The 14,800-nt window shown below is 40.5% G+C and overlaps 1 protein-coding gene across 3 annotated transcripts in view; it reads right to left on the bottom strand.

Moving 5' to 3' along the window:
* Positions 1–1,507: 1,507 nt before the first annotated feature.
* NIPBL (NIPBL cohesin loading factor) overlaps positions 1,508–14,800 on the bottom strand; it is a 136,425-nt gene continuing 123,132 nt past the window's right edge. For 2 of the 3 annotated variants that reach the window (XM_035100720.3, XM_035100722.3), the window contains 13 exons: positions 14,091–14,231; positions 12,957–13,050; positions 12,703–12,857; positions 12,444–12,534; positions 11,457–11,630; positions 9,447–9,637; positions 8,734–8,841; positions 6,938–7,138; positions 5,735–5,881; positions 4,800–5,092; positions 4,073–4,247; positions 3,013–3,198; positions 1,508–2,473 (listed from right to left, as the gene is read on the bottom strand). In XM_035100720.3, the coding sequence (XP_034956611.1) occupies positions 2,108–2,473; positions 3,013–3,198; positions 4,073–4,247; positions 4,800–5,092; positions 5,735–5,881; positions 6,938–7,138; positions 8,734–8,841; positions 9,447–9,637; positions 11,457–11,630; positions 12,444–12,534; positions 12,703–12,857; positions 12,957–13,050; positions 14,091–14,231 (2,322 nt within the window). In that variant the 3' untranslated portion in view covers positions 1,508–2,107. Of the gene's footprint in view, positions 2,474–2,971; positions 3,199–4,072; positions 4,248–4,799; positions 5,093–5,734; positions 5,882–6,937; positions 7,139–8,733; positions 8,842–9,446; positions 9,638–11,456; positions 11,631–12,443; positions 12,535–12,702; positions 12,858–12,956; positions 13,051–14,090; positions 14,232–14,800 lie in introns of all 3 variants that reach the window. The other variant, XM_035100721.3, reaches the window with a different exon arrangement.

Here is a 14,800-nt window from a genome sequence, read left to right on the forward strand (position 1 = left end):
CCAATACCTTCCTGGGTAGAATTAATAAGTAATAAAGTAATAAGAAAGTAATAAAACCAATTTGTAAGCACCTAGAGAGAAGCCTTTCCCAATGTAGATCCCTCTATATTTTCCACTGCAACGTCCATCTAAAACTCAAAAACTGTAAACCAACATCTAGAAGGCACTAGGTTGGGGAAAGCAGACCTAGAGGGTAAAATTGATTTACTAACCGTCAGCATGGTTTTATAAAGAACAAGTAAAAGAAACCCGTTAAGTGATTGAGTATAACATTTGCTTTCCCAACTTAAAAGACTAAATTAGCACTAAAACTGCAGTACAACAGTTAAGACAAATAGGAGGAAATGAAAATTATTTCATAGAAAATTATTAAAGAGATTCTGAAGAATTAGTCATGTCAGTTTAATTCTTGAATTCTGTATAAGAAAATGTATTTGGATTTGAATATTAATCTACTCTTCCTAACAGATCAAGCAGCACACTAGAGTTCTGTAAACTGATGTAATAAAAGTCCCACCCCACCATATATCCAATTTTGCAGAATAAAACAAATGCATCCCAAAATGTTTCATGAACATCCACTTTTATACAAGCTTGAAAATAGAAAGACTTTAAAGTAGTTCTCTGCTAATTATTTGGATGCTATTAATTTCTTCTCTGTATGTTATTATTGGGGAGGACGGGACGACTACTATCCAGAAAGTCAAGCTGCTTTTAAACCTGGTGACGAGATATTTTGAAGCAACCACTCCAGAGTTTTAAGTAGTATTTCTGCTGTGTAAAAGGTCAAAAGAAATTAAGTAACTACAATACAACCAAGTGTATGACCCCTTTTAGAGAATAACTTAAGCATATTAGCACAATCAGTTACAAATCCATATTTACTCCTCTGATATTTGCACCCTATGACTAATTCAGTTAAGTGAAAATACCACTAGTGCAGCTAGAATTTTCTGGTTCACATAAAAATATCTATCTAACAATAGGATCCTAATGCACAGGTGGTGGTCTTGGGCCACGTACATTGTTCCTGGTCAAGAGCAGTCTGATCTCCTGATGTCCTAACCAAGGGAAATATATCCATTGCTAGTTTCTCAGGCGAGAGCGATGGCTGTTCCCACCCCACCCCCACTCAAATTTTGAACATTGCTATATAGACAGCATTAGAAAGAAATTGAAGCATACAAGGCATAAACTATAGTTTCTTTTTATATCAAAATGTACTCTTGAAAATGTGTTTGGCACAGTGCTAAATCATATATAGTTAATACTAAATATTGCAGGATACAATAAAACCCTGGAGTTAACTTGTGTTTACACCCTTTTAAGGGATAAAAATAAAAGATACCAATTATTCAGAAGTCAGCCTATACAAACTGTATAAACAATATTTATGTCTTGCTTTGAAAACCACTGATATAGTAAATTTTACATAAAAGACTGCAAAATAATATAAATGGATTTAAACAGATCTTTACAATAAGAAATTCAAATGGAAACAGACAAGTAACAAAGAGAAGTAAAAAAATTTATTGCAGTATTCGTTCCACCAGATTTGCTGGGGATCCCTTTTCTTGTATTATTTCAGGGTGACCTAATACATCAAAATCTACATTTACAAAAACTCCTCCTGCAGATAGGTCATAGATACTGCATGCTTTTCCCCCCAACAGAATAAATTATATATCCAGGAGATTCTGCCATTTTACAGCCTGGAAAAACAATGCTTCCCTGGAAACTGGGCTAAGCTAAAGAAAGCCATCCGCTGCTAGGTTAAACTCCAAGAACACTTTATTAAGAACATTAACAGACTAATTTCCAACATTCACTTGTTTATTTTTTTTAAAACAGAAAGGTTTTTTTTCAAGATATAAACAATTTTTGTTAAACTATTATACAGTGGGAGTAAAAATGAACTGAGAAGTTTCTGCTGCACAACAGCGAAGGAAGCTCCCACAAAAATGTTTACCAAACATTTCCTTCTGTTTCCTGCATCCCAGGTGTCATTCTTACTCTTCATTAAAATGATTTTTTTTTTGCCAGAAAGTTGATATTTCAAGTTTTTTTCTGTTATTTCCTGTAAAATTTGGCTGCATGTACAAATGCATTAGCTGGAAGTTCCATCCTTGGCGGCATACAACGATCGTAAAGTCTGAACCACTTTATTAGTCAGCTTATTAGCACTCGTTAGAGCAATTTTTTTGTAAATAATGTCTGACTCTTTAATAGTGTCTACCCAAGGCACCAGTTTGCGGCCATCACGGCGCTTAGCCTCAGTCCAGGAGCCACTGTAGGAGCCTGCCATCCACTGAACACTGAAGCCATTGCTGGTTTTCTGTACTACTCTTGCAATTTGTGGTCGATCTTTGTACTTTGGACAGCAAATAGCGATGACATCCATGACATCAACACTTTCATTCATCTGTGCTGCCAACTCCGTAGAGTCTGAATTTCGTTTTGACCTTCTCAATGACTAAAACATTGGGAGGGGAAAAAAGACCAAGTGTTACACAAAAGAACTTGAGTGAAATTATTGCTTTTATTGCTTTTAATCCCTTGACGCCGGGAGTTGGGATTTCCCGGCACACATTCCATTGCCGGCAATGAGACGCACCGCGACCGCCAGCGCCAAGGGGTTAACATCCTTGCAAAATCACATATTAATTTGTACCCGTGTCTTTTAACTCTTATTGATATATAAAATTATATGTACAAATGAATCATAAAGCTACATAAAAACTTGGCAACAATAAAAAGGATACACACAGTACATTCCAAAGGAAAATTAAACTTTATGCTAGATAAAATCTCTTCTATGTTTTTTATTGTTTTTGTTAGAACTTTCTACAAAAAGGTGTATAAACGGTTAAGAATTTCTATCTACAAAATGGTTTTTTTTCCATATTGATTACATTACTCAGTGTACATTTTATTATAGACTGACATTTATAAGCACATAAAATCATTTTACGTAATACGCTGCGAAATACGTTGACTCCTCCTCCGCCTCACCCCTGAAGTGCCTCCTCCTCTATCCTCCCCATCACTCTCATCATCCTCTGTCTCAGCTGCATTGTTTTTAGGGCTGCCTCCTCCAAGCAGCGAGGTAATAGCTTTGTTGCGAGCATTTGTGCTAGCTGACACTTCTCCATCTTCCTCCTCTTCATCAGGATCCAAGTGTTCCATGAGAAGTTTGAACTAAGAAAAGATATTGGAAAGAAGATTATGCACCACTTTAAAATGAGTTATGAAAATGGGGGGGGGGAGGAAGGAAGATGGTGCACAAGCCTTATGGGAGTAACCTTAAAACAATTTGTGGAGTACACTCTCAATTTAGTAGCATGTGATAAATCTTTTCTTGGAGAAAACAAGGATTGTTCTCTTCCTCAATTGGCCTTAAGGGGGCAAGGTTTTAGATCTCTTACATATTAGAGCCTCAATGTTAACTTTTGGCAATTGTAGGAAAATTTTGCTAGCAGCACACCAACACAAACCTTTTTACTCTTTGCCTGCTCTGTGGTCCATTTCTGGGCCAGGCTCAATGCATGAAATTTGCATTAGGTAGAAAGCTCCCAGTAGAATGAACAGAGACACATTGAAGGCATGGGGCCCCCCAACCCAGATCGGGACAACAGCAGCCTAGGGTATGTTGGTAATGTGTGAAAGCAAAAGCTTGTGCTCAGTGGCAAATTCTGTGATGTCACATGTAGCTTGAGCCTACACTTCAATTTTTGCATGGACCATCTCAAGCTAGCTGTGACAGCCCAACCCAATGACATTGAACTGTCAATGAAAAATGATGCAACCTGCAGCTCATCCAACAGCCTCTAATTTGCCTAGTTCTGTGCATTAGATACACATTTCTTTAGCAAGCAAACGAAGAGGGCAACTTGCAGTGGAAGAAGTCAGCATACTCCATTCCTCACCTCTGAAGAAAAAAACAATTTCAGCCTGTAGCCTTCATATTTCACCTTCTAAATAACAAAAACTTAAAAGTATTTCAGAACAGAGTTCAAGCATTTTTATAATGAAGCTGATAGGCAGTAAAATTCTGCAGGCTCTCAATACTTACATCTAAGTACTGTTTGACTATATTCCTCTTCACTTCATCTGTGAGCTTGGAATGAGCCATATCACTTCGAAGGAAGTCTAGCGTCTGTTTTGGATGGAAATGAATTCCTGCCTTCCTGTTTATTGTTTTATCGTATACTTTTGCCGATTCAGAGGGAGAATATTTCTGAATTTTACTGTTATCAAGAAAACAAAATGAATGCTTGAAGTTAATAATAATAATAACAAACATTATGGCACTAGGTTTTGCTAGATGCATCCGCATTATGCAGAATTTACTCAAGTTTTGAGTTCAATCCATAAAACCTCAAGAATGTGAATACATGAAATGATCAGATAAAACAGACGTAGGGAACCTCAGGCCCACCAGCAAAATGTGGTCTTCCAGGACTATCCAGTCCCCAGCCACACTCCTCGCCAGCCCTACTTCATAACTTTCTTGAGTGCTTTCGCTTGGCTAGAATGCATCTGAACTGTGATAATAGTTCTTGCTTGCCTGAATAAAGGTTGGAGAGATGGGTTGGGTGTGCATGAGGAAAGATCTGACTTTCCCATGGCTGGAATGTAGCCTATTTAAGAGTCATCCCTTGCTCCACTCAGTTTTGCTTCTGGCCCCACCCATCACTGCCATGCACACCCTAGAAGTTGCTTGCAAGAGAATGCAGCTCCCAGACAGAAAAGCTCCCCTACTCCTGAGATAAAGTAAGCAAAACTTGAATGCTCCTCACCTGTCAGAAAATCCACAGAGGTTCTTCAAATGCTGTTTTAACATCAACAGCAGCAATATGCCCTGGGAAACATTTGCAAATTCAATGAGAGGAGCTGAATTGTCTGGCAAACATTTCATGACAGCATTTATATCATTCTCTTCATCAGTATCTGACTCAGACTCTGCACGTTTTCGCAACTTTCGGGGTTTGTGAATTTCCTCCTCACTGTCGCTGTTACTTTCACTGTTACTTTCACTCTCGCTCTCTTCATCAGATGATGGCTTCCTTTCTTTTTTATATTTCACCATAGACTGAAAGAAAATGGCAGGTAGTTTAGAAAAATAGCAAACACCATTATCAATATATTATAAAAAGTGATTTGAAGACCATTCTAACGTGGTCATTCACCAGTATGAACTATCAATCAAGGGAAATTATGTGGCGATATTTTGGGAAAGCAGACTCAAAGGATGAACTACACGCACATCTAAGTTATTAAATATTCAACTCAGAATACATTCAATGTGTCCCACAAGACAAATGATTGCTTAATTTGATTATCAGCAGCCCCTTACATGGTTGCAGCATTTCTTTTTTAATGTATGGGTGATCAATCTGCAGCGGGGGTGCAGGGCCCCAGCTGGTAGGCACAAGGAGATTTGTGGCACATTCCGAAAACAGCAATAGGGTTCATGGATCTGGTTATAGTACACAGACATGCACTCTTGTCTGGCTTTCCCAATATTATGTTTCTGCCTAGGCTAGGTAGATTTGAGGCAAAGCCATCGTAAGAGTGAAGAAAAAGGATTCTGATCGCTAGAGTGGCATTCAGTTTGAACTCAGTAGCACACTTGTCCAAAAGGCTGGTCACCAAGGTTTTATCTCACCCTGAATAACTGAAGAGACATACCGGGTCATAGGAAGGTAATGTTATATAATATAATTCCACTTACCTCCTTAAATGATTGGAGAAGGTTACTACCAGAAACTGATAATGTGATGTCTATATGGTGCATTATAAAAAGTGGCTCTTCCTGGGTTTGGTAAGGAAAACAGGCTAGATTGTCTGCTATGTACAAAAGCTGATTCACCTCCGTTTTCTGTGGAAGTAGAAGAAAATTATATATATACATATACATACACACACACACAATCATTTCTGTGCTCGATGAGCTCTATGCCACATTCTTGCTCCTTGAATGCAGTATCCAGTGAGTTCCACCCAACATTTTTTTGGGGGGGGGGGTTCCACCTGTGACATAGCGTGCGCTGCAAGGCCCACCACCATTGCAAGACCTGACCCCTCAAGATTGGTGGGCTTAGCCCTGTAACAATAGATTCTTTTTTGGGGGGTGGCTGAAGACATCTCAGCCCTACAGGGTTGGCGCATTTAGAAGGCATGGAGGAGATTCTGTTGTGCAAGGGTAAATCCTTGTAGAATGAGAGGCTTCCCACTACTTTGAATACAAACCATTATGTCTATTCCAAGTTATGAGCATGAACAGCCTTTGCAATTTTAGCCACTGAAACATCACAGAAGGAATGGATTCTGTCTCCTGTTGCCTCTACCCACTCCAACTATGAATATAGGGGCTGTGCTAAAAAGAAAAAGGGAGCACTCTTTTGGCATTGGAAGGAAGCTAAGATGAACCAGGAAAGCCACAAAGCATTCTGGGAAGAGAGAGGGATGAGTTTCACTCCTGTCAAGGAGAAGGAAGTAAAAACTCAAATCTGACCAAGCAACTGCTTTGTTAACCCTAAGGATGGAATCCCACATTTAGGAAAACCTATAAATATTGCTTCACCAAGTTTAGCCCTGTGTAGGGGAGATGCATCTTCATTTTTGTTAGCAATTCTCCAGGCCAGCCTCTCCTAACCTGGTGTGCTCTAGATGATTTGGACTCCAACTCCCATCAGTCCCAGCTAGCATAGCCAATGGTTAAGGATGATGGGAATTGTAGTCTAAAACATCTGGAGGGCACATGATTGGGGATGGCTGCTCAAGACGATGAAAGAAATTAAAAACATGTCACTACATAATTTCTATGTAGTTATATACTGCAACTTTTATACTATTTTATCCTCTCCAAAGCAAATCATACTTCATCAAAAGCACTTTTTAAAAAGAGTACAGAAAAGGTCTCCATTAGACTCACAGCTGTGTCATCAAAGAGGTTGAGTAAAGAAATGAGAAAGGCTCGTCGGTGTTGTCGGTTTCCTCGGATCATGGAGTAAAGGTGTGAGCACAAAGCACTGCTGGATTCATCGTGCCTAAAACCCCTCACAGGATCTTTACGGCAAGTGTTGATTGCTTGCTGTACCTGGTATGACATCTTCATACCAGCCACTGCTTTCATCTGAAGTTAAAAACATTTATAAGTCTTTGTTTTGCTTAGGACAAATAGAAAGAGGTTGCCACAAAGATTTGAGCTCAAAGTTATCTGTTTCGGTTTCTCCAATAGCTTTCTAGAGAACAATTTTCAAATCATATGCTTTTTTTATAGCAAACATGCACAATTTTGACACACTGATATACATGTTGGAGTTAGGGGGATTATTTGTGTTTTTAATATTTGTAGTCTTTCTAGGCCAAGGAAGAAAAATACATGTGTGTTTTCCAAAGCTACACACTTCAGCCTACTAGAGTGAAGGTTTTTCAATAATGCTTTTCAATTGCTCTCACAAAACAGTAAGTGGGACTAATTATACTCCTAGCTCCCCAAAATCTGAAATGCTGATGGCAGCTGCAATGAAATAAATAATATTCCCTATAAACTAGTGCTGCCATATGTTCAGTTTTCCTGGACATGTCCTCTTTTGGGGGGGCAGCATGCCTGTCCAAGTAGATTTTTGCATGGCACATGAAATGTCTGGTTTGGGGGGGGTATTTTTTATTGGGGGGGTGTTAGAGGAGCACGCGCATGCCACCAAAGGGTAGGAGAGGGCAAACATTCTTCAGGGTCAGCCACTCTCCACCTCCCCTCATGCGCCACTGCTGTGCCCTAGAAGTGGAAGCGCTGCAGTGGGGTCAGGAGTGCCGCCACCAGCGCCACTAACACAGTGGCCACTGCAGCACCACAGTGGTGGCTCCTCCAGCTGGCACTGGGCCTGTTTCCTCTCAGCTCGCCCTGAGTCCGCTCAGCAGCCAGGGAGACAAGGAGGACTGGTTGCAACACAGTGTCTTGTGAGCAGGAGACCGAAGACAGCAAAGGTAAGAGAGGGGAGGGAAGGAGGGAGTGGGCAGGTGAGCAAGGAAGGAGATACGGGATGGTGGGTGGGTGTGCTCCAAATGTTTCTGGGTTTTTGATCTTCAGATTATGGCAATCCTACTATAGACTACAGATATGTATGTAATGAGCAGAGGAACAAAAACATAGAAAGTAAGGACAAAAACCATCACTCCTCTGCATACTTGCTTGGTATGAAATGGAATGTATAGAGTGGGAGAAAGGGCCCAGAGCGAGACGCTTAAGGAATATATAAAACAGGAAGGACAATGCAGGGATGCACAACTTGAATTACTTCAAGGACTAGTTTGACATTTTTTTCTGTGCCTTAAACAGACCACACTATTATTCTAGTTGCAATGCAAGCATTTTTGTTATAATGTTAATTGAGGCAGAGTTCCTATCTACATTCCCAGTTTGTTAACCACAATTTAGCAAGCTAGGATTGTGCATCAGGCGTCAACTCTTCCCTGTCCACAGATCTTGATAAATGTAAACTACAGTTGCTCATTACTTCCAAAACAGGGTTTAATGTCAGATCAAATTGTACTTGAAGATCCTAGTCAGTAAATACATTTCACTACCGTTCGCCGTTTTATTAGCAGGTCTGTGACCATATAATAAATGACTGGTTTGGTTGGTTGGTTCCCTATTTTAAAAGTAATTACTGAATGGCTTCACTGGAAAGGAACAAAAATAAGCACACCAAACAGAAGCATACATACATGAATAAATCCAGCATATTTTTTGTCAATCTCCACCAGCTGCTGGTCTGCTTTGTTCCTCATAGAAGGCTCTGGATCTGTGCCCATAGCTATTAAGTATGGCACACACTGAAAGAGAGATAGACACTTATTATAAAATCTTCACATATGCCTGCAGATGTCTATATTTTCCTCCTTTTATGTTTGACACGCTACAAATATCCATAGCCTGCAGAGCACCATAAAAAGAGGTCTGGAAAGGCTATGTGAACACCACAGAGCTGCACAACTGTTTGATTTACTTCTTGATTTCAGTTAAGAACAGCAAAATAGAAACAATAATACCTGAAGAAGTGACTCAAATAATAACACAACAGTTTAACCGGGTGGTAGTTTTTGAAACTTTGAACCTTTTCTGGAGCACCTCTTAAGAGGTTACAGATTTTATGAAAGAAAACCACCAGTTCCTGTGTTATTGTCTATAAGTCTGCAAATAAACAGCTCATTAATGAAAACTTAATGAAAAATTAATTAATTTATTAATTAATTAATTAATTTATTAATAATTATTAATTTAAAAATTAATTAATTAAAAAATTAATTAATGAAAAATTACTGAAAACGTAAATCAATTTGCAGATTAACAAGTGCAAAAGGTTTTTGTGAATACATTTTTTATTTTACTCCAAAGTAGGTGTATATAGGATGGCAGTCCAAATTATGCAATTGCATACCTGAACTGGATGGATAAGACCCTGGTTTAATGTCAGTGCAATAACATTGAGTGCGAAATGACGAACACTGGACTGCGTGTGAAAGAATGCCTCAAGGACCTGTTTGAGATAGAGCTGCATGATAGAGCTGCTCATCCCTGAGGAAATATCACCCATTTCTTTCAGATCTTCCTGTTTTGCTACCTTTTTCCCTATGAAAAAACAGAAACCAAAGGAGATGTTTTATCAACACTTTTTATCACATTATATACATACATGTATATGGTTTTTCATACTATATGGAACACAGGTTGGGAACGGGCTTCCTAAGGAGGTATGTGCAATTTTTTAAGTGGTACTGCATAACTCCTTCCTAACCAAATCCCTGGCCCAACATTTGTATGCTTTGCTGGAAACACAGAAACAGCTTCTCCTTCTTCCCTACTAACTCATTTCATCAACATAACATGACATTTCAGCTTGTGCCTCCTCACTAATTGGGATGACTGAAAGGCCTCTTGAGAAATACCATCACCACTGAAAATCAAAAGATACAATTTAAGACCAAGCTTGATCCCTGTGTCAAAAACATGGAGGAGCATAAACTTCTTTGCTGTTTTCAGCTGCAAATGCTTAAAGTTTCATTACCTCTACAGGAGAAAAGCACTGCTCATTTCAGGATAGGAAACCACACAATATCATTTCTGTTGTGGTTTACTACAAAGGTAGCAGAAAGACTGGAAGGGGAAGTGCGTTCTAGTTTAACTATCCAGACAAGTCTTTCTTCTAAAGAACCTGCCACCAATTCCAAGTTTAGGAGGGAAGAAAAAGTTAGCAGCAATTGCTCGAAAAAATCAAAGTATAGTTGAAAACTGAGCCAGAGCTCCTCAGAAGCCCCATCACTCTAGAGCAGGGGTCAGCAAACTTTTTCAGCAGGGGGCCAGTCCACTGTCCCTCAGACCTTGTGGGGGGCCGGACTATATTTTGTAAAAAAAATATGAACGAATTCCTATACCCCACAAATAACCCAGAGATGCATTTTAAATAAAAGGACACATTCTACTCATGTAAAAACATGCTGATTCCCGGACTGTCTGCGGGCCAGATTTAGAAGGTGATTGGGCCGCATCCGGCCCCCGGGCCTTAGTTTGGGGAACCCTGATCTAGAGCAAGCAGGTAAGAAACTGGAAAAGGGCACTTACTTTTGCAACTGCCATTGACAAAGGTTCTTTGAATAATTTGCATAAGCCCCGCCTGCTGAAGCAAGTGGGAGGAGTAATCCACTCCAGGGTAGCTGCCTCCAATGATGGAGAAACTACTTTTAACAGACATTGTTTAAGTCAGGGGTCCCCAAACTAAGGCCCGGGGGCCGGATGTGGCCCAATTGCCTTCTAAATCTGGCCCGCAGACGGTCTGGGAATCAGCATGTTTTTATATGAGTAGAATGTGTCCTTTTATTTAAAATGCATCTCTGGGTTATTTGTGGGGCATAGGAATTCGTTCATATTTTTTAAAAAAATATAGTCCGGCCCCCCCACAAGGTCTAAGGGACAGTGGACCGGCCCCCTGCTGAAAAAGTTTGCTGACCCCTGGTTTAAGTCCTTTTCTACATATGAAAAGGCTAAAGAGGAAGAGCAGACTATACCACTTCATACTCCAGGTGGTGGTTGCAATGCTTTTAATGGTCCCTTTCAAGAAACCTTCTCTGAAAAGCAACACACACATGGTTCTGCCACAGCACTTTCACTGCAATGCCACAAATATGTTTTTAGGTTTTTTTGGGGGGGGGGCATTCAAAAATGTGATTATACACCTGCAGTTTACTGCTTCAACTGCATTCAACCATTTCATTCTGCTGCACGTATAGATCTTTCCTAATTTGTTATCCCATTATCTGTAAAGTTTTCAATGCACAGAAAGCTCTTTGTGAAAACAACATCAGAGATGGAACTGAAAACTAAGTTGCAGTTACTTGATATTAATTACTTATTTTAAATGTTTACTTAAAGTGCAACAATGCTCATCACTCACATTCTCTATCTGCCTGTTGCATCCGTGTATCTTCCTCTTGGAGGTATGTTTGGAGATTTTTTAACACCTGGATTTTTAAGTTTACTGAGCTGTTCTTATCAGAGAGTATGCTGTTGTATAATGTTTTCACTTCTTGTTCAAACATTAGACCTGGGTGTTGTATGAATGCAAACCCTGAAAGAAAATAAGACGTTACAATTTGGTATATCCTTTTACTGAAGCAGATTTTAAAAGAAAGTCCTGAATGTTTATAATGGGGCCACATTCATATTTGCAGGCAACTTTATTTCAAATTCCTTTTGAAAAGATACTGTGCCAAATTGTGGAATATCAGCTGCCTTACGACAGGACACAAAAAGTATATAGATACATAAAGTGGGTACTAACCCATTTTAGAAGCATTAGAATTACTCTGAAGTGTAAAACTTGCTTGCATAGAATCAAACTCTTACAGTAATCTATCTCAACACAGAAGCAAATTCTCAGGTGGCAACCATTCTGCATGGGAGTTCCATTCCTCGCCCCTGTGCATGTCAGCAGAGTGCACATTATCCCGTCCTGCCCCTGTTCCGCCCCCTTCTGTATCCAAAAGGACCTCATGTCGGCACAAAATGGTCGCTGCCTATATTGAAATAGCAATTGCTCTGAATCATCATAACCAAGAACTCATAAGTAACCCTGAAGTCTGTTCAACAAATGCAAAGGTAACTTCTATTCATCAAAGCAACTTCAATCCAGTGCAGGTTACTTTTGGAGGAGGGAACAGGAGGCATTTTCCACCAATTTCTCCTTTCCCTTGCAAATCTCCAATTCCACCTGCCATCCACCGACTCTCTGGAGCAGATGGAGGGGGCATGTAGGAGACTGCAGGGGAAAGCAAAAATCAGCAGAAGCTGTCTTTCCTGCTTCCACCAGCAGAACTTTGGTAGAATTCCACTATAGGCAAATCTATGTGCATCTAATACCACATTATTTCTATGTTCTTACCTAGACCAATAATGGCTTTTGTTTGTACCTCCTCATCTGAATGTTTGGTAAAATACATCAGCAGCTCAAGTACTTTATCCTTAATGTTAACCTGTTTAAAGGGGAAACAATGTGGATAATTCAGGGGGGAAAGCTTGGGAAAATTTTCATTCATTTAAAAGTAATCACATAGGAAAATCTGCTCATCTAAGTTTATTATTCCCCCAAATGTCAGTCTATCCAAATGTAGTAGTAAGCAAATAAATACTGAATGTTTTACCTTGCTGTTGCCTTTAAAATCTTCTTGATCAAAATCAAAATGCCGACACAGTGCACCAACAGTGAAAAGGGATCTAAGGAGTGCTGGTTTATTTGCTGTAAGTATAGTGCTGTTTGGGTCTTCTTGATGTTGACTTTTTAATTTTGAAAGTGCACCTGCAAAAAATGAAGAATACTTGTCTTCATAGTTTCTTTTCATATTAGATGTTTAATTAACTTTAAAATAACGAAAATTCTGCATAAAAATTTACTCACCATAGTATCTATTAAAACAGGCCCATACAAATTTGTAATTCTGAGTGACCTTGTTTACAACAGCCCCAAGACAGCTGACACAGTGTTGCACTACCTAGAAACAAAGCAGAACACATTAGATATTGTTAGAAGTAATCTCTAAGACAGGGGTCCCCAGACTTTCTGCGCGGCGGGCCAGTGCCCGCCGCGCCGACCGCGCGGTGGGCCGGAGGGCAGGCGAGTGCGCGCGCAGCGGGCCGGAGGGCGGGGGAGTGCGCGCCCGTGCGCATGCGCACACGCACACGGGCGGGAAAAAAATCGCCAAAAATCGCTTGTGCGCATGCGTATGGGCCTCCCCCGACCCGGAAGTGCACCAGAAATGACCTCTTCCGGGTCGGGAGAGGCCCATACGCATGCGCACAAAGGATTTTCGGCGATTTTTTGCCGATTTTTTAGATCGTCGCTGCGCCGCGCGCCGTGAGAGCGGGCGGCGGGAGTCGTCGCGGGCCGGATTGGAAGGCCGATTGGGCCGCATCCGGCCCGGGGGCCGTAGTTTGGGGACCCCTGCTCTAAGACAATACAAAGCTGTCAGAGGAGAAATCAACATCTTGCTCTTATTTTAAAAGGTAAAGGTACCCCTGACCATCAGGTCCAGTCGTAGATGACTCTGGGGTTGCGGCGCTCATCTCGCTCTATAGGCCGAGGGAGCCGCCGTTTGTCCGCAGACAGCTTCCGGGTCATGTGGCAGCATGACTAAGCCGCTTCTAGAGAGCCAGAGCAGCGCACGGAAACGCCGTTTACCTTCCCGCCAGAGCAGTACCTATTTATCTACTTGCACTTTGACGTGCTTCCGAACTGCTAGGTGGGCAGGAGCTAGGACCAAGCAACGGGAGCTCACCCCGTCACAGGGATTCGAACCGCTGACCTTCTGATCGGCAAGTCCTAGGAGCTGAAAGCTCTGGGGCTATTATGAGAATACAATTATATTCTAATACATTTCTAGCTTTCTTTTCTATAAGAAAACTAACATCTCTATAAGAAGACTAATGCCAATAAAGTGCAGTAAAAACCATTACAAAAATATGAAGTCAAGTCATATTTAACATGAGTACCATGCTAATGCACAATAAGTCTGGAGTAGAAATTAAACCTTACTGTCATGCCATATTTGATTATAAGCTTCATGAGATCTTCTTCAATAGTAGCAAGGAAAGTCTCACTCGGATGTTCCATCAGTGGCACTACTAATTCTAAAATTTTTGCAACGTTGCAGATCACCATGAAATCATTTTGACTCTACAGAAAAACATTGCATATGGTTAAGCTTCTTTGCTCTTCTTGTGCTGTTATACTACTACGTATCTGAATAACGTGAGTAATAATCACTTCTAGTGATCAATTCCAGCTATTTACAACTACACCTTGAATGGAATAAAAATTATATTGCAGATAGAAAAAACAGTTGCCAGTATGTGAGTTTAAAGAGTTAGCAACTTTATTAAAAATAAATAAATGTTAAACTAGCATCAGCAAGGGTTGACACGAATGGGCATATGACAAGGGCCCACGCCCCAACAGAGCTCACTGTAAAGGGCCCCCTAGCCCTGCTGCAGTGAGGAGGTGGGCTTACTGGGGGCGGGGCATGGAAACCATCTCCAAAACCTGGAGCTGAAACTTCCTTGCAGCAAACATAAAAAGCATATATGACTAACATGTAGAGATATTTGTCTAATGTCCCTTCTGATGTGTACACACACTGTCTGCATGTTATCACACTTTACCCATTTGCCAAGGGAAGCATTGGAGACCATGCAAACCTATTGGGCACATAAGGTTTGAAACTACCCTGAATTAAAGAACAGTCA

The sequence above is a fragment of the Zootoca vivipara genome, chromosome 10 (assembly GCF_965207765.1).
Source record: "Zootoca vivipara chromosome 10, rZooViv2.hap1.1, whole genome shotgun sequence".
Taxonomy (NCBI): domain Eukaryota; kingdom Metazoa; phylum Chordata; class Lepidosauria; order Squamata; family Lacertidae; genus Zootoca; species Zootoca vivipara.